This window comes from Thunnus albacares, chromosome 21, assembly GCF_914725855.1.
Source record: "Thunnus albacares chromosome 21, fThuAlb1.1, whole genome shotgun sequence".
In the NCBI taxonomy this organism is placed as follows: domain Eukaryota; kingdom Metazoa; phylum Chordata; class Actinopteri; order Scombriformes; family Scombridae; genus Thunnus; species Thunnus albacares.
Genome location: NC_058126.1, coordinates 19,820,676 through 19,843,893, shown reverse-complemented (window position 1 = coordinate 19,843,893; position 23,218 = coordinate 19,820,676). Strand labels below are relative to the sequence as shown.

Genomic DNA, 23,218 nt, shown 5'->3' with positions numbered 1-23,218 from the left:
TTAACACTCACTGCTCCTCAGTGTTGGATAAATTGGCTCCTCTGAAACTAAGAGAGATCTCCAAAAATCCATTACCATGGATAAATGAAACTATCTGGACATTTAGGTGAAAATGCCAAAAGATCGAGCGCTTGAAAAGCGAGCTTTGTGGCTTTCCGCGAAGCTCGAGGTTCACAGACTGCATCTCAGAGAACTCATGGGTACCCTCAACAATATGGTGAAGGCTGAGAGATCTTCTTATTTCTCTAATCTAATTACTGCCAGAAAGAGAGACCCTAACGTCCTGTTTGACACAGTAAACTATATTGTCTCTCCCAGCACCCCTAAACTTCCAATCTTATCAAACAGTGAGTACAATAAGTTTCATAAATATTTTATAGACATTGATGAAAATGTTAGGGCAAATATTTCACCATGTCCAGTCCGCTTACTAGTGGCTCCTGAAATCCATCCATCTTGGACTCCTTTTGTCCTGTGTCCATAGATAATATTGCAGCCTTGTTAGGACAAATGAAACCCCCCTCGAGCTCACTAGATGTCCTATCAACCTCTATGTTTTTAAAGGTTTTTAACTCTATTGGCCCTTGTACAGTCAATATCATAAACCATTCTCTTCTATTAGGGTGTGTCCCCAGCTTCTTTAAGCAGGCTATTGTTCAATCTTTCAATCTCCCTGCCAGAGAACTACAGACCCATTTCAAAACTTTCTTTTCTAAAATTTTAGAAAAGGCAGTTGAGAAGCAACTTGTTCATACACTGGAATTGCATAGGATGTTTTATAAATTTCCATCTGGTTTCCGTAAATTGTACTCCACTGAAATAGCTCTCTTTAAGGTCTCAAATTATATTTTAATGGCTGCAGATGCCGGAGATTGTTTTGTTTTGGTTTTATTAGACCTTAGTACAGCGTTTGATGCTGTGGACCACCACATTCTAATCCACAGGCTAAATCACCTGGTGGGCATTTCTGGGACATCCTCATATCTCACAGACAAGTCTTTGTCAGTCTCAGCGGAAAACTGTTAATCTAATCTGGCAACACTGCTGATTGCATGCCGTAGCTTATCTTAGCTCAAAATGGCCTCCCATGATAAATACAGAAAAGGCAGTATGAGGCGAGCCTGTCACTAGGAACACTATGTTGACATATGACAAAAACCTGCCTAAATTTTTAAGTATGGATCCATAGCAGCCACATGTAGAAGCATACATCTAAGTATAGATTTGTTGGCAACTTTGTAAGACTGTGTCTGACTATGTCTGACTGTGTCTGAGCGGTGAATAGCCCAAGCTAAACCATTAATTCAATTAACTGTTTTAACAAGAGCCTCCTTTCATTTTTTGGTATATTGATGTTTTTCCCCCCATCAGTGATGGCCAGAGTACAAGGAGTTTAGAGAGAAGCCTGCAGCAGCATCCGATTAGTCACCCACCACTTCCGATTAGTCACCCACCACTTAAGTCCAACAAGAAGAGAGTAAGGTCCTTGAGCAAAGAACTGTCAAGTGAGGGAAAAAGACGATGCGTGCCATACCAAACAATGGGGCCAGAGAAAGATCAGAGCCTGCTCACTCTACAGTGTGCCAACAGACCTCAACCCCACAACTGAAGGCATCAAACTTTCCTCTGTCAGCGGAAACTAAGTAGTCACTCTTAATTTTACCGACTCGTAATAATGAAATTAGTGTTAGACTCTTGTTTGGTAATGTTTGCTCATACTTGGTCACAGAGTTGTATCCAAATTTTGCTACCATTAGAATTTACTGAAACATAGCCGTTGTAAATAGTAATGACCAGTTTTAAAAAAGGTGGTAATTTGTCAAAATTATGAAGAAAATAACTTACCCACATAATCTTTAAGGGGTATTTAAAGTAGGGCTGGTTGATATGGACAAAATAAAATATCACAGTATTTTTCCACCAAATACCTCTTTCAATATTGTGATGGGGATGACATTGGTGCTTTCACAGAATGAGATTTTTGATAAATAATCATCAGTAATGTGGATATAAGTGGGTAAGGCAAATAATAGAACAGCTAGAACAGTCTGATAAGTTCAGAAAACATCACTTTACTGTAATGCAGCCTTTAAAACACAAGACAACACTTATCATATCACGATATCTGAAAATCTAAGACGATATCTAGTCTCATATCACACTATCAATATAATATCGATATATTGCCCAGCCCTAATTTAAAGGTGCATTGTGTAGAATTTAGTGGCATATAGTGGAACAGACTTGGCAGTAATGAAATATAATATTCATAAGTATGTTTTCATTAGTGTATAATCAAATGAAACTGAGAATCATTGTGTTTTTGTTACGTTAGAATGAGCCCTTTATATCTACATAGGTTCTCTTCCACAGTGCTTGCCATGTTGCATCACTATGTTTCTATACTAGACCAAAATGGACAAACCAAACACTGGCTCTGGAGAGGGCCTTTCACATCTTTTGTGGCCACCGTAGGTTCTCCAAAGCAGAGTGTTCAGTTGATTGCAATCTGCAACGTCACTGCCAGATGTCACTAAATCCTACACACTGGTCCTTTAAAGTTAAGTACCTAAAAGCTTTTATTGGGCAAATAAAAATAACATTCTTGCATTACCAAATAACATCTGTACTCACTTCCCTTTGTCCTAGAATTCCAGAAGAAAGTGCTTCAGCTTCTAATAGAAATAAGTGATTCAATAAAAATAACTCAGATCCACTGCTGGGACAGCATTTCAGATAAAGCCACCCAACACACAGATAGACTTCCAAGAACTGGAGAATTGTCTGGCAGATGAAAATGAGAAAGCAGCTTCAAATGATTCATCTTCATGATCATCTTTGTGCATGTACATTCAGGTGAAGTGAATGAAACCACTTAGTATTGTACGCTTTTATGTAGATACAATTCTTCTGGTCCACAGTCTTAAAGGGGACCTGTAATGCTTTTCCTTATTTTCAGTCATATATATAATGTTACAATGTTGGATGTTCATATTAAATGTGGCCAAAGTGTCAGATAACGAGGTAAATGTATGTAGAAGTAATCCCTGTGAGCAAAAAGCACCGGCTTCAGACTGCTGTGACCACTCGGTTTCCAACATGACTGGAGTTGAGCTGGTATGCTGGGTGTTTTTCCATTACACAGCAAGGCAAAGTAAAATAAATTGTTTACCTGTTAGAGGTGTGGTCGTCTGCAGCTCTTCGTCAAACATCATCATCACTGCGGCTGTTTCTGCTTGTACTATTCCTCCCTTCATTATTTCTAACTGATCCGCTGAACAAAGAGCTCCAAATATTTCCATATCTTGTTGTATCAACTGGTTTTTAGTGCCGCTAACAAAGCTCTACTAATTTGGTGAGGAACGTGTCATTTCCTGTAAATTCTTCACAATAATTATTCTTTACATTATTTAGTCATATAAAAGCTTTTAATATGGAGCAGGAAAGCTGCCTGTTAGACAGAGACTGGACTGAGGGGCTGCATAAAGGGCCAGTATAAGATAAATAAGGAGTTTTTTGAACTGTGAATCATGCAACGATACTCTAGTGGACTCCCAGAATAAAAATATAGAGTTGGAAATGAGCATGATAGGTCCCCTTTAGTGAATTCCTCTGGGTCTCAGTCTTAATGAATTCATCTGGTCCACAGTTTTAATTAATTCAACAAAAACTTCCCAACATTTGGCTATGCTTAAATCTATTGTTGTATGTACTGTTATAAGGTTTTTCACAACAGTGCACCATAAATACTGAATGTGCACGCATGCATGCACAAATGCACACACACACACACACACGCACACACAGAGTACACACAGCCTAAAGTAGAATCTATCACTCTAGCTCTCAAGTGTTTCCTCCTCACAGTGTTCAGTGGCAAGATGCTGACAGAAGGGCGTGCAGTGCTCAGTTCATGCATCTTATTGTTACATGGAGCCAGTTCTCAACCACTGACCTCTTTATTCACTGTACCATACGTTGTTAAAAAGGTGTCTCAGCCAATGCCAATTCATTGTGTTGTTATATACAACAAACAAACAAACAAACAAACAAACAAACAAACAAACAAACAAACAAACAAACAAACAAACAAACAAACAAACACAATGATAGGGCACATGACAGAATGCATGTTAGATGATAAGAGACAGAAAAAAGCAGTTTTCTAAAAGCTAATGTTAGTGTTTGTTGTGACTTGACACTGATGACAAGTATAATTTGCTATGTTCATTTACATCATCATCCCCTCTCCCTCGCTGAATAAAAAATAAAAATCTATAAAAAGTGGTTTGTTTTCATTTTTCATTCTGGCATCTTATACATTTTTTGCTCCCATACAGTGTGGAACTCCTGCATGACAGAAAGAACAGTTTGGAAGTCTGACTATATCTGAAAGAACGTCTTTCCATCTATGAAAGATAAATTGCAACAGCTGCTTTCCCTCATATTTATTCAGGAAGGTACCACAATGTCTTTTTCCAGGGAGTCTCATTTGATCACTTTCAAGCTTTACCTCTGAGTTATTTAGAGGGGTTTATTTTTGTGTATAGGGATAGTATTGCAAGCTAGGCACAGCAAGTGGCATACATATAATCAAAAGTTGAACAATGCATTGAAAACATGGAATATGTAAATCACTGATTCAGTCAGTATTGTCATGTGGATCCAATTGCAAACTAGGTTATAATATAATTGAATGCACAATTGTGTACAGTGTAGAATGAAAAGGAAAGTTGAAATTTCAGTGTTGACTCGCCTTTCAAAATCAAAACAAAATTCAACAGTGATTCAACCTTGATTCATGACATTGATTCACCCCGGCTGGGTACTGTTAACATAAATATCCTTTTGATACATATATGGTATCCCACTAAAGAATGCGGAGTTGAAATAACAGAATTAAATAATATTTAACATGATTATTTCACTGCAATTTTCTGGACATTTCAGTTTGGTCAGTGTACTGTGAAAGTACCACGGGAAGTGTGACTATGCTGTCATATCTGCATTAGCACCATGGTAACCATGGATGTTTAATAAGATGTTATAATACATCCATGTTGGTAGTCCCCTAGCATCAAGTTAGACACAACGGCAAAGTTTCAAAGCAAACAAATGTTGTGACAAGATGTAGACAGAAAAAATCAAATCAAAGCCAGCGATGTCACTATTTTGACTGTCAAACGCATGGAAGCAATTTCAATACGTGTATATGCTATAATAATTCAGTTCAGTTACCCTCCTGTGCAGAAGGGGGCGCGCTGCTTTATCTCCCGCCAGAAATCTCCATAACAAAGAAGAAGTGGATTTGTTTGACTGCAAACCCCCAGGAACAGCGCCGGGGTTTCACCCGCGAAATGACTCGTTTCACCATCAGAATTTGATACATTCGGAAAATCTCGACTGAATTATTTTATCCCCAGTCAAGTTAGCTGGAGGGTTAAACTGGAAGTTAGCCGCAGTTCCCCTCCTGTGCAGAAAGGGGCGCGCTGCTTTATCTCCCACCAGTGATCTCCGTAACGAAGAAGAACAGCGTTTGTGTATTGGCTTCTGCAGGCAGGTATGCTACCTTATCAAATACATCTACTGAGCTTTGAATAATTTTCTTTATACAGCTATTTGGTTTATACTGGTGACTGCGTACAATGTATTGTCTTCGGAGTGAGAAGAGAACAAGGAGCTGGCAGATAAAGGGTCAAGATAACTCGTGAATTTGCTTTCTTCGTGCCACACTAACACTGAGCTAAAGTCGGAGCTAACCCAGTGCAGTATAGTGTTGTTGTTCATTGAAAGAAATTGCAGTTTAACTTTTTCTTGCTGGTCGAAAAACGTACACATTTGATATTTAATAAACTATCAGCGTTGGTTCTTCAATTCGGCAACACTAGCTTTAAAAATACAATACAGTAAGCGAACGTTAATCACTTGTTATCATGTTCCCACAGCTTTCGTCACATAATTATGTTCAATAACGTTCCCAACTTTTTATCCTACTCATACTGAGGACCAAATATTGTAGAAAAAACTTACCTTGTCGTGCTTTCCACTACAGTTCTATTATCACGTCTCTGACATTGTCTACGGCAATTGATGATTGATGAAGTTTCGCAATGGTCATTTGTTTTGTCAGTCAGATATTTTAGCAGCAGTCATGCTTTTCTATGCTTGAGATCCCTTTCATCGAGTAATAATACAGTCCAAGCCATCAGTGGGACAGCAGCATTTCAACAGAGGGTGGGGTTACATATAGGCGCTTGTGGTGTAGCTTTTGAAAACATTTCTAAAATGCTTATTAAATGACTGGTAATAGGCCTACACAGCAGTGGTGACAGGACGATCAGACTTAGTGAATGTGGCTTGCAGATTCTGTAACTCTCTCCCTGCTCGCTGCCCTTCAGTAAAATGGACAAGAACGAGGAGCCGGTTCAGACAAACGGCAGTAAGACGCTGATTATCCGCCACTTACCGGCTGAGCTCAGCCAGGACGAGAAGGAGGACCTGCTGAAGTATTTTGGAGCTGAGTCTGTCAGGGTCTTCTCAAACACAGGTCGTCTGGTAGGTTGAAGCTCGCTAACACCGTGTGAACCTTTCATTTGAGTTTCACATTCTGAACAGATTTTCCATCTCCACAGAAACATGCAGCCTTTGCAACCTTCAGAAGTGAAAAGTCAGCAGTAAAGGTGTTTTTTTTCTCCTCTTTTCTAGTTTCTAGACGTAAAATACAAGGCTCAATCTAAGTCTGTCTTGTACTGTGTTATTCACTCAATCCTCCTCTCTTTTAGGCTCTTAGCAGGCTCCATCAGTTAGAGATTCTTGATCATACACTTGTTGCAGAGTTTGCGAAAAACCAAGATCATGTCACCGTGTTAAAGGACCCACCTGTGTCAGTCAGGTATGTTGCTTGTATCATATGAATTACTGTTGATCTGCACTAACTGTAACTTTCAGACTACTTCCTCTTCACTCATAATTTTGGGCTGTTAACCTTTCTGTGAGATAAAGCCAGACATTTGCCTTTGTTGTTGTAGTCTGAAGATCGTGTTGTAAGCACGGAAAAGCAGAATCAGTTTTCTCTTTTTTTTTTCCCCCCAGCGGTGGTAAACATGTGAAGGAAGAGCAGAAGAAACAGGAGACCAAACAGCCAAATATTCCCCTCATAGAGACGGGCATTGCACCAAGTCTTGGGTAAGTGTTGAGTGTGTGCACTACAGCTTTTGATAGCGTTGCTGTGATATGAGAAAACCTTTAAATATGTTTGTAACCTGTTATGATATTTAAATCGCTGTATGGGGTGATTTGTTCATATCTCATTACTCACCCAATTATACCGGTCATCAGATGATGAAATGAATTTGAAATGAATCAATTAAAAATGCATTTGTGACACAAGCTCTCCACACCTGGTCAATGAGCTGTTAGTGTAGGTGTGTAGTGGCTGCCTGGAAGCTAGCTGACAGACTAAACCTGGATGGAAATCTGAGAGCTGAAGTCAGGAGCTGTCAGCGGCCCTGCGTCCAATTAGATAGCAAAGCTGCCACTGAGTGCCTGACAGGCCGTCTGTCCTGCCAGTTGGTGGGACCAGGTGGTCTTTGATACCTCTCACTCCCAATACTGACAGTCTATCCCGCTGCAGCTACAGTAATCCAGTCTCCCTCTCCTCATGTTGAAGAGCATCATATTCAAATATTAGTCCAGACTTTTAGTGAGGAAATATATTGGATGGTTAGAGTTACACCAATTTATTGAGTTTGGTCAGGATTTATCAAAAATTTTTGATGATTTAATGGTTGGACTTCTCAGTTACATTTAGCATGAGGTCACCACTGTGGAGGCACTGTTTCAAAAAAGGTCAATTGCCAATTTCATGGAACCTTCAATCTTGAAGCCATTTGTCAAGCAAAAATGTGACGCTTTTCTCTGTTTTATATGACTGTAAATTGAATATCATTGTGCTTTGAACTATTGGAGAAAATAGTGATTGGTATTTTTCACTCATTTCAGACATTTTATAGATTAAACGACAAATCCATACATTTTTAGAAAAAATGGATAGTGAAAATAATTGTTAGTTCTTTATCAGTATAAAAATTTAAGTTTATTTGTACAGCACAATATAACCATCATCAAAAGCAATTCAAAGTGCTTTACAGAGTGATAGAATAATATAAAAATAAGTTATAAAGACAGACGCCCATAAACACACACACACAAAAGTAACTAAAAGTTAAATAGTGCCTTGAGATGACTTTTGTTGTGATATGGCGCTATATAAATAAAAATTGATTGATTGATTGATTGAAATAAAATAAAAATAATGTCTCAAGCTTATGAGCCTTATTAGTCTTACGCTTAAGTACAGAAGATATAAATCTCTCAGGGAGTTGTACGTTTTTGGCATTTGGTAATTTGCAAATTATTAATTTTGTCATTTTTACTTTTTACTTAGCTTGTAAAATGATTAGTATATTCTCTCATGTATTATTGTATGTTATCTAATTGTTATATAATTTTGCTCAGAAGTATTACAACTTTTTAATGAAAGGATCATATACAGTATGAATTTCACATAAGGTTAAATATGTCAAATAATGCCATCAAAATTTACCAACATAAAAGTTAAACTTATTTTGTTAACTAAATTTTGCAAAAACATCAAAGATTTCTCAAACTCACCTGACCTGAAATACTTTTCTCTCCTTAGACTTATTCATGTTTTTGGTTTTATTTTGCTCTTTTTGTGCTGTAAAGCGTCTTTTGAATACACTGAAGATGTTAATTTAAATTATTATTATTATTATTATTATTATTATTATTATTATTATTATTATTATTATTAGTATGACTTAACCTAACCAGTAACTAGTGCCTGAACCTTGCACACGTGCATCTGTCAGATTGAGGCAGCTGCAGTTTGAGCTCAGGAGGTTCAGTGCTGGACTGCAGGAGAACGGACGCATTTCTTTGTCCTTTCCTCGATTCTGTTTTTTTTTTTTGATCGGTATTTCTTCTCTTTGCAAACAAGAGAACAACATTTTGTTGCATTATAATCAATAACGTGTGCACATCACTGACTGATGGTATCACCCCGTCGTCATGGTAATGACATTATACTTAGATGTATTCATGGGCACATTGGGTCACTCTAGCAATGTTCAAACACAAAACCATTTATCCATGGATAACATAATAAGCGACACATGGTCCCTGATTCAGGCTAATAGTCAACAAATAAAATCCAGATTTACAACATTAAATAGAAAAAAACAAGAATCAAACAACTAAATATTAGTAAGTGAATTGAGTAGCTATTAAGCCAACAATTCACAGCCTTCCTGCTTTAAATTGATCACATTTTTAATTGACCTCTGACTAATAGTTTTGACGGTTCTTTTCAGTCTAGTCTCTACGTCAAATAGCCAAGTGGCAGGTTTAATTACTGTACATATAGTGCACTGCCCACCCTCAGTCTTTGCTTATTAGGCATTAGTAGATTTAGATCTGCTCTCTCATGCCGAGTCTTGCTTTATTACACAAGTACAAGCCTTGGTGCTGACATGGCATGCCGGTCCTAATATCCCTTAATGGCTGGGTTTTACATTTTGTTGGCTGAGTGCTTGTCATCTAAAGAATAAGCTCTCTAGCTAAAGCTCACTGGCTGGGCCACATAATAACGTGTCTCCATTATTTTGACATATTTTGCAAGTTTTTAAGTGAATGGGGTTCTTGCACTGAAGGCAGCCAGTTGCAGCTGCAGACTTTCAAGTAATTTTTGTCTTCTCCTCTCTCTTACAGGTTGAAATTTCAACCAAATCCCACTTTGAAATATTTATATCCACCACCTACCAGCGGCATTTTGACAAATATAACACACGCTCTCATGAGTGTGCCAAAGTTTTATGTTCAAGTGAGTAAATAATGCTTCATTTATATCATATTATTTTTCAGCCAGAACCTGCAAATCTTTCATATGTAGTCATCTGTGTGTATGTATTTGTATTATTTGATATGAATTCATACTTTCCTATTTTAAACCAATGTGGAAATTGTGAATTTGCACAAAAATGCAAATGTGACAGCGTTCCAGCCTTCAGATTCATATTGTAAAATGGAAATATGATTCTGGAATAAGTGTCCCAGAGGTTTTTGAACTGTATCCAACCTCTTAAAGATCAAACAACAAACATTTGCTTTTTAAATTTCAATTCGGGGAGCAAGTATTAATGATAAACCATAAGTGGGAGGCATGAGTTATGGGTTTAACATTTCCCTGGGAGCCGTGTTCCCTGGAACTTCATTGCTGCTACTTCCAGCGTTGGCGTCTTGGTGGTGCTAGTGTGTTGCAGAGAAGCTGCCTTAATGCTCAGCGTCACCAGTGGTATCTCACTCCAGCCTCAATCTTACCTTGATCCATGTATTTTAAATGAAAATGCAAAAGCCTTGCAATCTGTTTTACATATGGAGCCCAAGTTACAGGCTGCCCGTTTGAGAGCAGCAGTGTATTTACATAACCAGCTACCACCCAGCACTTGGTATGAATCTTCAGATACTATAACTATTCTAATATTTGTATCTTCAATTACACAGGTTCTTCATCTGATGAACAAGATGAATTTACCATGTCCGTTTGGCCCAGTCACTGCCAGACCACCCATGGTAAGCTTGTTATGTCGGGGTGGGTGGTAGAATATCATACATGAATGTTGGATGAAGAAGAAGCCTGAATTGTTTTGATGGTTTGGATAGAAATGATTTGTGAAACAATAACATCGGTTGGATTAGAAGGAGGAAACATCGCTAATGAAATGCGTCGGATAAGATACTTTATGTGCAAGGAAGGAACTTAGCATTTAGTTAAACCGGCTCCCAGTTTTAGAGGACCATCAATAATAAGCGGTTTATTAATTTATTAAAAAGTCTGAGTTTTTTGGTAACTCTAGTGACAATTCATTACCTCAAGCCCACTGTGCCACTAAACAAACTATAAATAAATTTGTTCCTTACCTGAAATAAGTGCAGATATTTGCCAAAGTTTAAACTTGGTTAGAAATTAAATATTCCTCACTACATTAAGACTACAGGAAAGTACATTGAGTCAAAGTCCAACTACATGTGGCCAGTAGGTTACGCAGGATTCAAATACCAAAAAGGAACCCAAGAGATGACATCCCAGAATTCCTGTGGAAGATGGTGCAAAACTTTTTTTTTTTTTTTTTAAAGCATTTTAGGAATATATGTTTTATATTATTAATTAAAAATGAGTATTTCACCATAATTTGTTAGTGAACACTGTTGTTCTATTTTCAAGTATAGCCTTCAGTCCTGAGAGCAGGCAGTGGACAAGCTTGTTTTCTTACCTATAATCTAAAATTGAGGTGAAGACAGATATTACTCTTTTTGAAGAGCAAAAATGCCATTTTAAGAAAATATCAATCTCTTATCTACATACTAATTGCTTGCTAGTACTACTAGTATCGTTGTAGGTCAGTGATTCTTAACCAGATTTATTTGTACCTCAGGGAGTACTTCAGCAATTGCCAGGGGCGGTACGTGGAAAGAGTGTGGAGTACATCAACTAATTTGGTTTTAAAAAATACATAACTACATATTGATTCAGCTGTAACACTGAATGTTGCAATTGAGAAGGCATGTAAACAAATTGGTAAGCGAGCAGAGAAGTCTAAACAGGTAGCTTAAAGTAATTCATAAATGGTTGAAATAAATATCTAAAAGTAGTGAATAAAAAAAGTTCAAATAATTAGAGAAATGTTTTGGATAAATGGTTGAAGTAGACAGCAAATAAACAGTTGAAATAGTAGGGTGAATGTAATGGATAGAAATAGTATAGATTAAATTAATGAATAAATGGTGACAAAGTTAAAAGTAATTGATAAAAGGTCAAAATCATTAGCTAAAAGTACTAGATAAGGGTTTGAAATAGGTAGCTCAAAGTAATAGATAAATGGTTGAGATAGATGGCTGAAACGACTCGTTACTTCTACAATCTACAAACCAGTGAGCCTCAGTTTTGACAGAGAAACTGAATGCATCATTGCTCACCAGGTACCTTAGCAAAGAAGACACTCATAAAATCTGTCAGTTGAACCCAGAGGCGTTTGTAGGCTCAGCCATGTTATATTGTTCCCTACAGTTTGAGCTCCTGCCTCTTGCGCCACCTATCCCAATGCCTCCCCCCCTGCCTCCTGACTACCCCCCTTTACCCGAGGAGGAGATGGAGCTGTCCAGTGAAGAAGAATCAGAGTACGAGAGTGGAGATGACGAAGACAAGGAGAGGTGAGGAGCGGAAAACCGCACACGTTAGAAAGGACTCTGCGTAAACATTTTCTGAGGCAAAGCAATCGACTTTCATATTGTTTAGCATCAAACAACCACTACCAGTAGAGCCAGTGTGTCATTCATCAGTAGTAATGTTTCTACAAAGACACGTGGCTTGAAGGGAAATGTCTTTAAATTCCAATTGATGGGCATTTTTTTGTCCAAGGTAGACCTTTTTTTTCCCCCCTTATTCCCTATGCTTGCTTTATTTCAGGATTGTTCGTCTGATGGGCCTGGTCAACCAAGCATGCAAGAGACCCCTGAGACCAAAAACAGCTTCAAAGAGAAAGAAGCCCAAGATCAAGGATCTACTCTATGCTCCCAAACCAGACTCTCAGAGGTACACCAAAGGCGCTCATGCATGTCACAGTCCTCACGCATAACTCATCTTGAGACAGTATTCATAGGCTGGTAAAATAGGACAAAAACCTCCAGACAATATGTCTTCCTCATAAAGACAGCCTTGTGTAGCTCGGAGACTATTGTTTCAGCACCACATACGCACGCACTCCCTTAATGACAGACCACAAACTCTATTTCAAAACTATAAATACACACTCGCACACACCGGAGTGTCTCCTAGCTGTATGTTTGCGGACTGGGAAATATCTCCGGTTGACCAGAACAAAATATCCCAACCTTTAAACCGCCCAGGAGTCGGTTTTATTGTGGGTACTTTTTAGAGGCTGCTGTTGAAGGGAACGGTGTTTGTCTCTGCTGTTTTCAGTGCTCCAGTGATGCAGCCCTCAGATGTGTTTGAGCAGCCCCACCCTGCCGGAACAAGGAAAATTGAATTTCACATTTCGGTTCCAGAAGTTTCAGCCATAGTGGAAGGAAGTGGGCCAGGTGAAGGGGCGCAGCGTGAGGAAGTCGGAGGTAAGGGCTCTGTTTAGATATCCACTTCGCCCAATGTATGATTATTTTCATTTCTAAGTAGCATGTTGATAATTTTTGTGATCAGTTGATAAATCATTTTGTGATCGTGTAAAAGCCCATCACAAAACTTTTATCTGACCAACAGTTCAAAACCCAAAGATATTTAATGTACAATTATTAAATCAGAACAAAGCAACTTAATATTTGAGAACTCTGAACTAGTGAATGGTTTGAATTTGGGCTTGAGATAAGACGGTCAATCAATTATTAAAACTGTAAGATTTTTCTGTTGATTCACTGATTATTTCAGCACTAATAATGAATAGAATTAAGATTTCCGCTGAGTTATGTGATACCATTTAGATTAGGGCTGCAACTAACAATTGTTTTCATTATTGATTAATTTCAATTATTTTCTTGCTTAATCAATCAGTTGTTTGATCTATAAAATGTCTATGAATGGTGAAAAATGTCGATCACTGTTTCCCAAACACCATGGCAACGTCCTCAAATGTCAGCAGTCCATGATGTGAGCAGTCCACAAGCCAAAGATATTCAGTTTATGATCATGACAGACAGAAAATATTCACATCTGTGAAGCTGGAATCAGAAAAAATAACTCCAAACTATCAATAGTTGACAATTAATTTAATAGTTGACAACTTATCAATTAATCAACTAATTGGCAGCTTTAATTTTGATAGAAGTACAACAAGAGGCGGGTCAGGTCTGCCCTTTTCATTGTCAGTAAATGATTATTTTCTCAATCAATCACTTAATTGTTCAGTCTATTAAAGGTCAGAAAATAGTGAAAAATGCTGATTGCAATTTCCCAGACTGTAAGGTTACGCCTTCATATGTCTTAGTTTGTCCAACCAACACTCCACCACCCAAACATATGTAATTTACAATAATATAAAACAAATAAGAAATCAGCACATTTTAGAGGCTGAAATCAAGAAATATTTGGCATTTCTGTTTGAAAAATTGTCAAAACAGCTTCCAGCATTTTGACTTATTTTCAGTTAAGTAATTATCCACGAATCATTTCAAAATCTATTTCAAAATAACATCCACTGTCTCCTCACGTATATTAGTCATTAATTAAATGCATCTCTGAAAGAAGCTTGATGAAAATGTCACTTTTACAGTCGGCCCTTAAAAACAAATCAGAGAAATACTGATATTCTGTAAATGTATTGGAGGAATTTGTATATAAAAAAAAACAAAACTCTCTTACGAGCAAGAAAGGCACTGTAAGGATTTGATTATTACCATACATCATGTTTATTATCACAGTTAAGCAGGAGGTGGTTTGATACTCCTATTGACATAAGTTAAAGCCCTTACTATGGGTAAAGTCAGAACAGAGTGTTACACAGCAGCATATCACAGGAGAAACTCGTGTCGCACCAAAAAGGTTTTACCATTATCTGTATGAGGAAATGTCATTGGGGGCACAGTCTGTGTTACTTGTCAACTGTGCAGTTCCCTTTTTGCCTTATCTCCCTTCTCTCTAGCTACAACTTCACTCCCTGGCAAGCCCCTGAGAAGTAAAATAGATCTCAAAGTCAAACACAAAAGATTTCCTAAAGGCAGAGGAAAGATAAACTATGACGGGTGGCTTTTTGGATTAGTCTTGTTTTGCGGAAGTGGGGGGTTGTGGGATCCGATAAACAATCTATTTAAATGAAAAGGGGAGGTGGGGGGCAGATAAGGAGGAGGATAATTTTAAAAGCAGTGATCTGGTTCTCTGCTGAGAGTGTATCAGAAAAGCTCCCCAACACTTCTCGCTCCAGTGCACACACACATACACCTTACGTGGATGACAAGCTTTTTTTTTTTTTTTTTCCCCTCCCTGGATTTGTACAGGCTCACTGCTCTTAGTAATTCCATCTACAACGAGCGTGTGCACATGCATGCTCTCCTGAAAAGTCTGCCAGAGTTATCCTTCCTACAGCCTTTCAAACTCATGTTTGCAAAACAGGAAAGGATTTTGATTTGATTCCAATTCTCTTTGTGCATATGATTCACTGTTAAAGCTGTCTTCTTTCAATTATCAGTACAACCTATTTCAAACATTATTTCTGCCAAAGGACAAAATCTATCGAATTATTGAACCCTGACAAAAAGAATCATTATTTCCAGCCCGCTCAGTTTATAATGATGCCCTGATTAGAAATTTTAAAACAATCAATATGTTAAACTAATTGTGACAAAGAGGATTTGCCTCCCATCTCCCATCCTGAGCTTGTTTAGTTTACTGAAGAGGATCAACATTGCAGGAGTGATTATTCCAGCATCTGCTATCGGTAGACATTTTGAAAACTTCCATTTGTATTTATGCTGGAGGAAGAGTGTCCTCATGCTGTGTTGTAATGTGAAGCATTACAAAAAAAAATGATCCCATCAAATCCAACTCTGAAGCACATAATATGAAACGCAGTGAAACAACTCCATTGATTTGAACATGTCTCCCCTTCAGAAGCGGATGAGAGTGAGGTCGACCTCGGCGGCAGTAAGGAGGCGGCAGAAGCTGAAGGTTTCGGGAAGCTCTACCCCAGCACGCAAACGTCCCAGCAGGAAGAGGATCACAGCGACGAAGAGCAAGATCTGCCCTCAGACGTCATCTCCAGGAAGGAGCTGGAGAAAGGGCGGCTGTCGAGAGACGGTAAAAATCAACTATATGGGCAACACAGTAGCGCAGTGGTTGCACTGACACCTAGGATGGGTTTACTCTGGGTGCCTCTGTTTCCTCCTGTTCTAAAGACATGAATCGTATGTATCAGGAAAGAGAAGTGGTCATTAAACTACCAATTAGAGGCAGTGAAATTGAAAAACAAAAAAAAAAACAGACCATAGAAGTTAAAAGCAGGAAGGAATAAAAGTTCAAATGAAAACCCAAATGTCTTTTTCCTCCTACTGTAAGAAATTCTCCTCCTCTCTGAACAAATCCTAATCTGTAAAGAACTGATGTAGTAACAGTGGTTTGTTTGAAATGCATACAGTACAGTATGAGGAGAAAAACATCAGCATTAGCTTTTTAAGATTCAAATCACACCAAGATGATAAGGACTGAAGAGAGATTCAGAATAGCTGTTTTTCTGTGGGAACGGTCAATCCGCTGCTGATAATTAGCTGCTTCCCTTCTTGAGCGTCTGTATTATGTGAGGTCACGGCCTGAAGTTGAGGGTTCAACATCCAAGCCATGACACGTTTGTCGTCATTAGTGTCACCCAAACCCAAAACAATCGTGTATTATTACTTCAAGACATATTACGGTTATATCCTCCAGATTCCCATGAATCCACATTTGAGAATAGTTGTTTTTCTAACTTATTTCTAGAATAGACGTCTAATAAACTATATAAACTGGGGAAAGGCTGAGTTTTGGATACAGAGATATTAAACACCCAAGTATGATCTAAAATGAAGTGGTCGGTAGGTGTTGAGATCAGTTGTGTTCTCATTGCTTTAATGCAGCAGCGCATCTCTCAGTCTTTTCACTCTTAAATAAAACATATTGAGTGGTTGGTATTGAGTCGGAATGACTGGATGGATTTAACTTTTAGGTAGGTGTAGGCAGCTCTGTGATCCTTTGTACCTGTTTTTTAAAAAGCACCTTGCATCAAGTTTTTTTTTTTTTTTTTCCTCTTTCTCCTTTCTTTTAAAACAGAGATAAAAAGGATGTCTGTGTTTAAAAATTATGAACCGGGTGAGCCAACCTGCAGACTGTACGTGAAGAATATTGCTAAGCAAGTGGAAGAGAAAGTAGGTGCATTTATGCTTGACCCATTTATATGTGTGTGTTTGGCTTCCTGCGTGTGATGCTTGTCCTCGAGTTGCTTAAGTCCATTCTATGTCTGTGTTATTAAATGTCAATTTTAAATTTTGCAATGAGATGTAAATCCTAAAATCTCACATATGTTATTGCTGCATTGTATACATTATTTAATCAGTTATATATTAATATTCATATGTTGATTTTTTTTTTTTTTCTCCTGATATACATCATTTGTCTTCCAGGACCTGAAGTACATCTATGGAAGATACATCAACCCTTTGTCAGAAGGCGAGAGAAACATGTATGTTGTGTTATCTTTTATTATTGACACTAACAGTTTACTCACTAGTAGAATTGAAATCATCTTGCAGGTAATAAGAAAAGAATAGACAAAGCAACTGCAGTTTTTAACAGCAACCCAGATGATCTCGACTTTATTCCTTTCTCCCTCTGAAGCTTATTGACACAGTTTGCGTGTCACTTCACCCCATCTTCCCTTCCTGAGCTATTTTTGACTCCAGCAATTTGTCACTTTCTCTTGAGAGTTTTTAGTAATTCATGCTGACTGTGTGTTATGTTATAAGTATCTAACCAGACGTAGCGATCACGAGGGACATTTTATGTTTGTGCGTCAGCAGTACTTCAAATGAATATTCTACCTGAGTCATCAAGCTGAGCTTATGTTGAGTGGAAGGCCAGACTCTGAACACAGATGTAGGTGAAAAAACAAGGAGGATGCAGCTCTTCCAGAGAAAACACTTTCAGTGTCCTTTAGTAACCTGTTTCTCGATTGTAGATTTTACTTGCTGTTTGTGAAATGGGAATTATTGAATATGCTACACAAATAGAAATGATCAGTCCCTGTGAAAAAGGTCGCTGCTTTACAGAGCTTCATGACGTCTTTCAGCTAATTGTTTTGGCTGTCTCTCACCGCTCTTATCAGCGTTGTTTTCGGCCACAGCAGGCAGCTGAATTCAGCAAAAAAAAAAACAAACTCTGAATTTCTAATCTCCTTCCATATTTTGTGCCTCGGAATGGAAATGCATTAAAATACATTTTTCATGAGCAGCACAAAATCTCGGCTCGGTCCTTTTGGTAAATAAGGACAAACACAATTTAACTGTTAAGTGCCTAAAAAGGCTGCAGATCCTTAGTAAATACCCCCATAGTGTTACTTGACTGACCTGACCTGACTTGTGTTTCACAATACTGGCACACTTTTTGTCCAGTGGATCTATAATGTACTTGAAAACTGTCCAAAAACCCTTAATTGAATCCACAGTAGATTACATATATGGGAGGATCTTCAAGCTCTGGCTTGTTATTTACATTCACCAAATTACAGCTAACTGACAAACGACATGCTGACAAGCTTTCCTGAGGAATTTGCACTTTCATTTTTAGGTTCTGCATTTCCAACAATGTAATGTTAGATTGCAGTTATTTGGTTCATAGGTTGCACCAAGTCACATATCCTGTGCTGTACGATATATGTACTACTACCCTTCTACTTGCCTCTATTTGGCTTCTCAGTAAAATCAATTGGTTGGAATAAAAACACAATCGACAGCTGTTGTTTTGTGTGGTTACAGAAGCAGATTTTCCTCTCTCATAACACTGAATAGCCACAGTATGATGTTGACTCAGCCAGGCCACAAGCCTCGAGTGATAATGATGTGTCCCCGCTTTGCTTTTTTCCCCAGGTTTGACATTGTGTTAATGAAGGAGGGGCGGATGAAAGGGCAGGCCTTCGTAGGACTCCCCAGTGAGCAGAGTGCAGAGAAAGCCCTGCGGGAAACCAACGGCTACGTTCTCTATGACAAACCCCTCGTTGTTGTATCCTTTTTATCCCCTCTTTGCAAGATGAAACAAGGACAAGGATTTTTATGAGGAATGGTGGAAATTCAAGTTGTGAGTTTATTTGATAGGGTTTATTTATTTAATGTGTAAAGTTGGGCACATAGATCTACATAAATATCAGTTCTGTTTACCAATGCAAGATTCAATTACTTCAAAGAGATTTAATAGGGAGGAATGTTCATCTGCAAGCTTAAACTGTTACTGAACCCTTAACCAAAGGCACATTTCTTTGGGAAAAAAAAAGCTTGGTTGAGAGTTGGTGTTTGTGCGATCAGGTTTATCACCTCTCATCACAGACGTTAGGTTGGCTTTGGTTCTCGGAACCTTCAGGAGGGTGAGGACTAATTTCTGGCAGCCCTGAATAACCACCTGTTCTTCCTCCTCTCAACACTGATAATTGCAGGTCAACGATGGAACTTGTCTAATGGAACAAGGTTATTGATTTTGAAGGTGTTTTTAATGTGCATTAATGCGCATCCTATAACCAATTAGCTTGGCGACAGCCTATTAGTCTTTGAGTTCAAAGAATGAATAGAAGTCTGCAGTGTAATTTACTTGGAGATGTTGTCCTGCATGTCGCTATATTATAGGTAAGACAGTGGCAGTGCTGGAGCTTAGACTGTAGTTTATCCACAAACATCTCCTGTGTTGGATTATATCAAAAACTAACACAGAGTTATTGTTATTCAGCCGTAAGAGGTAGTTTGGAAGCTCAAAATTTGACCATGTTTTGCCAACTGGAGTATGATGGTGTGGGTTTTTACTTTTGTGCTGTATATTGGATGCACAATTTCTTCTGTCTTGCAAAGATACTGGCTTGATATACTGGCCCTAAGATGGTGAAGTAGCTTTCTCATCTGATCTTACTTCATTTTACTGGATGAAACAGACTTGGTATGTGAAAACCTCAGTGCAGTGTTGGTTAACTGTAGTTTGTTTTTCCTTTTTGCCGATGTGGCACTGTAAACATGATTATGAACATTAATTAATCAAAACAGCTTTGGCAGCTGTCTAAGTTCTCTTTATTTAAAGGACAAATGTTCATGTTAATAATAGAGATATTTCTTTAAGACTTTTTTTTACTGAAATAATAATAATAATGTTCACCTGAATTAGTTATCTAATATGAAAAAGTTGTGAATAGAATTCTGCACATGTAAGTTTTGTTTTTTTTAATTATTGTTTTTTGGAGCATCAAAAAGTAGACTATGGTTCCTTCTGGTACAGATGTCTTGTTAAGCAGTCAAAGGCAGGGGACAGCCAGTCCTAGTTTAGATTTCCTACAATGATTTTTTTAGTGCTAGCATGAGACTGCAGTGTGGCACTTGCCAGGAAATCCTCAAACAGCCTGCTACAAAAATAGTGGGCTAGAAGAAAAACCTGCATGAAATGCTAGCAGTCTAAAATGTGAGGTTCATTAACAGACAGCACTTGAGTGACAGAGCTTCATACATCTGGCTCCTCCCTCATTCTTTGACCTGTCACATGGCCCAACAATTTATCAATCTGTGTGAATGACAGTAGCTGTCAGGGAGTAAGTGAACCAGCTTTAGTATAACACGAAACCCTAGGTCCATATTTGGCCACTAGTCTTCTGGCATTTATGAGCAAACAGCTGCGACCTTTTCTCAAATTAAATTAATATGAGGCTGTGAGTGTCTCAAAGAAGAGAGCCCCTGTGGCTTAAACCTGCTGCATGCAATTTTAGGAGGGAAATGACAATATATGAGTAGGATATAAATCATCAGCCTGTCATTACAAATGATCAGAGTGTGAACCTGTGCTTAAAAGGCTGAAATTGGCTTTTCACTGAGGTTACTGTTGTAGAGTTTTTTTTGTGTGTATATTAAATTAGTGATGTTGCAGAAAGAAAGATATGCATTTCTTGATGTTTAAAAATACTAATATAGTAGAAAGAGTGAAGTAATGGGACCAGATAATGGAGCAGGTGTGTTGATTGGGCATCTTATGAAACTAAAAAGTCCTTGATTGAAAAGAAAATGCTTTAAGTGAGAGTAAACTTTCACTTGCTTAATGACAATGTTTGCTGTCTCCAGACCTTAACTATGAATTCACAGCAATATGCCAGATCAGCCAGACCAAAACAAGATAACACAGATACCAAGAGAGGACCAAAACAACGATGAACTCAACAGGTGAGTAATAAAGCATTTGGTGACCTGCCAAAAGAGAATATTAAAAGAACCGCTGATGTGATTACTCACTGTCTCATGGTGTTTCTGTATAAAAAAACCTGATTATCATTTCGATGGTGTTTCCATTTTACAATTGTGTTTACACTTTATTTATTCAAGATGCCAAGGCTTCATATTGTGGCCCAGCAGAACCATTTGTATCCTTATTCTGGCATATCCTTTGTCTAATGTTCTCTGAAATATTTAGTTTAGTTTACTCCTCTTTATAAAAGTCTCTTGCACTTCTCTTTACGATGTTCTCTACCTTGTTTGACTGAATTTCAGGTGATGGTCGTCAGATGTCATCTTCATCTTTTATTATTAAATAAAAATATTTTATTAAAATAACTTTTGTCATGTTTTCTTCCAATCACATCGTCAAACATATGTTACCATTTGTGGGTACACTTCAATCAAACTATCATAACTGATTATCTTTAGTCCCAAACTTAAAGTCCTTACAGCCGAGTAAATACAGACTGGGGAAGGTATACAAGATCTAGATTGGCTCTGCGGCAGATGGTACGCTGTCAATACAGTGGAAAAACCACAGTCCTGAAGAGACGGCAAACAAACCAAACAGACTACAGTCTGTGGGAAATTGCTGGGACTGGGTTAGATTACCTTTACAATCCCTGGCTGGCCCCATCTGTGTGATTACTGAGGGTAAACCTTGGAGGATGAACTTCTCCCCTCAACAGCCATCATATCATAAGATTTGGAAATTAAATTGGTTTTTGTCCTCTTTAGGTGTAAGCAATACTCAAGTGTACTGGGTGCATGTCAATCAAAGCTGACTTAAAGTTTGTGATCTTCTAGGTATCAAAAGAGGAACAAACATTAAATTGCTGTGGTGAGTCATCTAAATGTAGTCTGGATTGGTTCAGTTTTACACCACTTCTGGTAGTTCAATGATAAAAGCTGCTCTGCTGCTCTTTGCTTTGATGTAATTTAAGATGAAGATTTCAGACATTTACCCACTCCAAATAACTCTAATGATATATTTTATCCCTCTTAATCATGCATCAAACTGTCTTAAATCTCTTTGTACCACAAGAAGGTTTTTTTTTGACCAAAGTCCATTCAAATTTTTGTTCTTTTTCAGTTGAGGGAACCCATGGCTCCAAAATCAAGCTTCTAGGTTTAAAGACTCAACATGGAACTGATTTTGTGATCCGAATATGTGAATGAGACTGTTGCCCAGAAATATTTCAGAAAGCAGCCCTGATACAACAGGCCATTTCATTAAAAGACAGGCCAGAAGGCACATAACACTCTGTAGCTCACCAGGAATAGTATCACAGCTCTTGTCATGCAACCTAGTTTGTCTCTCCATTCAGATTTGTCATTACAGGGCATCATCATCACGGTCATCTTCAAATCAGAAGAATCTTCAAAAGAAAGTTGCTTCCATTTTAATGCAGGCATGTTGCACTGTGAAACCTCAATGCAATTTATTCAGTTTAACCATCAACCATTTACTTCTTTAAATATCCCCTCACAATGCAGATGTTTCATTGCACAGCACATTTCCACAACACTTACCAATCATGAATCAAGAATGGAATGTGGAAAGATAAAAATCCATGGTGTTCGGTGACACAGCAACAACAATTTGCATAACAAAGTCCAGTTTAATCAAATTTACACTCTGTAGTGATGGTGTGGATGATGTAAAGGGGATGTAATCTTCAGATGCAACAATGGGATGTGATTGACTTCGAAATCCTCTAGAGAGGAAAATCACCATAATGAAACAATTATCTGTGCCTCAAATTGTGATACAAGAGTCAAAAGTATGCCATCGTGTGTTTTATTATAGAATAAGCCTTTTTAAAAAGCTGTTAAAATGCAACTCTATTCCATTTATTTACTGTAATAGTTTACAGAAACAGTATGATTTAGATTGATTAATCTTAATGGTAAATCCACTGCACTTCTCCCGATTTAACGTCTGAGACTTTTCTGTAAAAATCTGTTGTAGTTCATTAAATCCCACCCCTGCTCATGAGTTCAGTGTCTCTCCAGTTAGGATCCAGGCAACCGGGGTTATCAATCACATGTGCCCGTGTGGTTCGACCCGTGGCTCATACGTCAACGCCAGCGTGAGGGAGGAGTTCCCATCTGTGCCCCACTCTGCCCGCCACCTCAACGATGACAAATGTGCCAC

General features: G+C 38.1%; 1 protein-coding gene across 4 annotated transcripts; it reads left to right on the top strand.

Moving 5' to 3' along the window:
• Positions 1 to 5,284: 5,284 nt before the first annotated feature.
• rnpc3 (RNA-binding region (RNP1, RRM) containing 3) lies at positions 5,285 to 21,396 on the top strand. 4 transcript variants are annotated; one of them, XM_044340249.1, is made up of 16 exons: positions 5,285 to 5,556; positions 6,399 to 6,555; positions 6,633 to 6,680; positions 6,783 to 6,892; positions 7,093 to 7,185; positions 9,793 to 9,904; positions 10,585 to 10,653; positions 12,149 to 12,291; positions 12,548 to 12,673; positions 13,061 to 13,209; positions 15,695 to 15,880; positions 16,886 to 16,980; positions 17,236 to 17,294; positions 18,697 to 18,829; positions 20,932 to 21,009; positions 21,169 to 21,396. In XM_044340249.1, exons 2-15 carry the CDS (start codon positions 6,403 to 6,405, stop codon positions 20,998 to 21,000), a joined length of 1,545 nt encoding a protein of 514 aa, XP_044196184.1. In that variant the 5' UTR covers positions 5,285 to 5,556; positions 6,399 to 6,402; the 3' UTR covers positions 21,001 to 21,009; positions 21,169 to 21,396. The 4 variants fall into 4 exon arrangements, with proteins under 4 accessions (XP_044196184.1, XP_044196186.1, XP_044196183.1 ...); XM_044340251.1 differs by having other exon boundaries at positions 5,285 to 5,560; positions 21,334 to 21,396; XM_044340248.1 differs by having other exon boundaries at positions 5,285 to 5,560.
• Positions 21,397 to 23,218: the final 1,822 nt, after the last annotated feature.

Coding starts and splice junctions, on each gene's coding strand:
- rnpc3 (XM_044340249.1), top strand. CDS start 6,403: ATGGACAAGAACGAGGAGCCGGTTCAGACAAACGGCAGTAAGACGCTG. Junction 12,292..12,547: donor GATGACGAAGACAAGGAGAG/GTGAGGAGCGGA, acceptor GCTTTATTTCAG/GATTGTTCGTCTGATGGGCC. Junction 12,674..13,060: donor CCCAAACCAGACTCTCAGAG/GTACACCAAAGG, acceptor TGCTGTTTTCAG/TGCTCCAGTGATGCAGCCCT.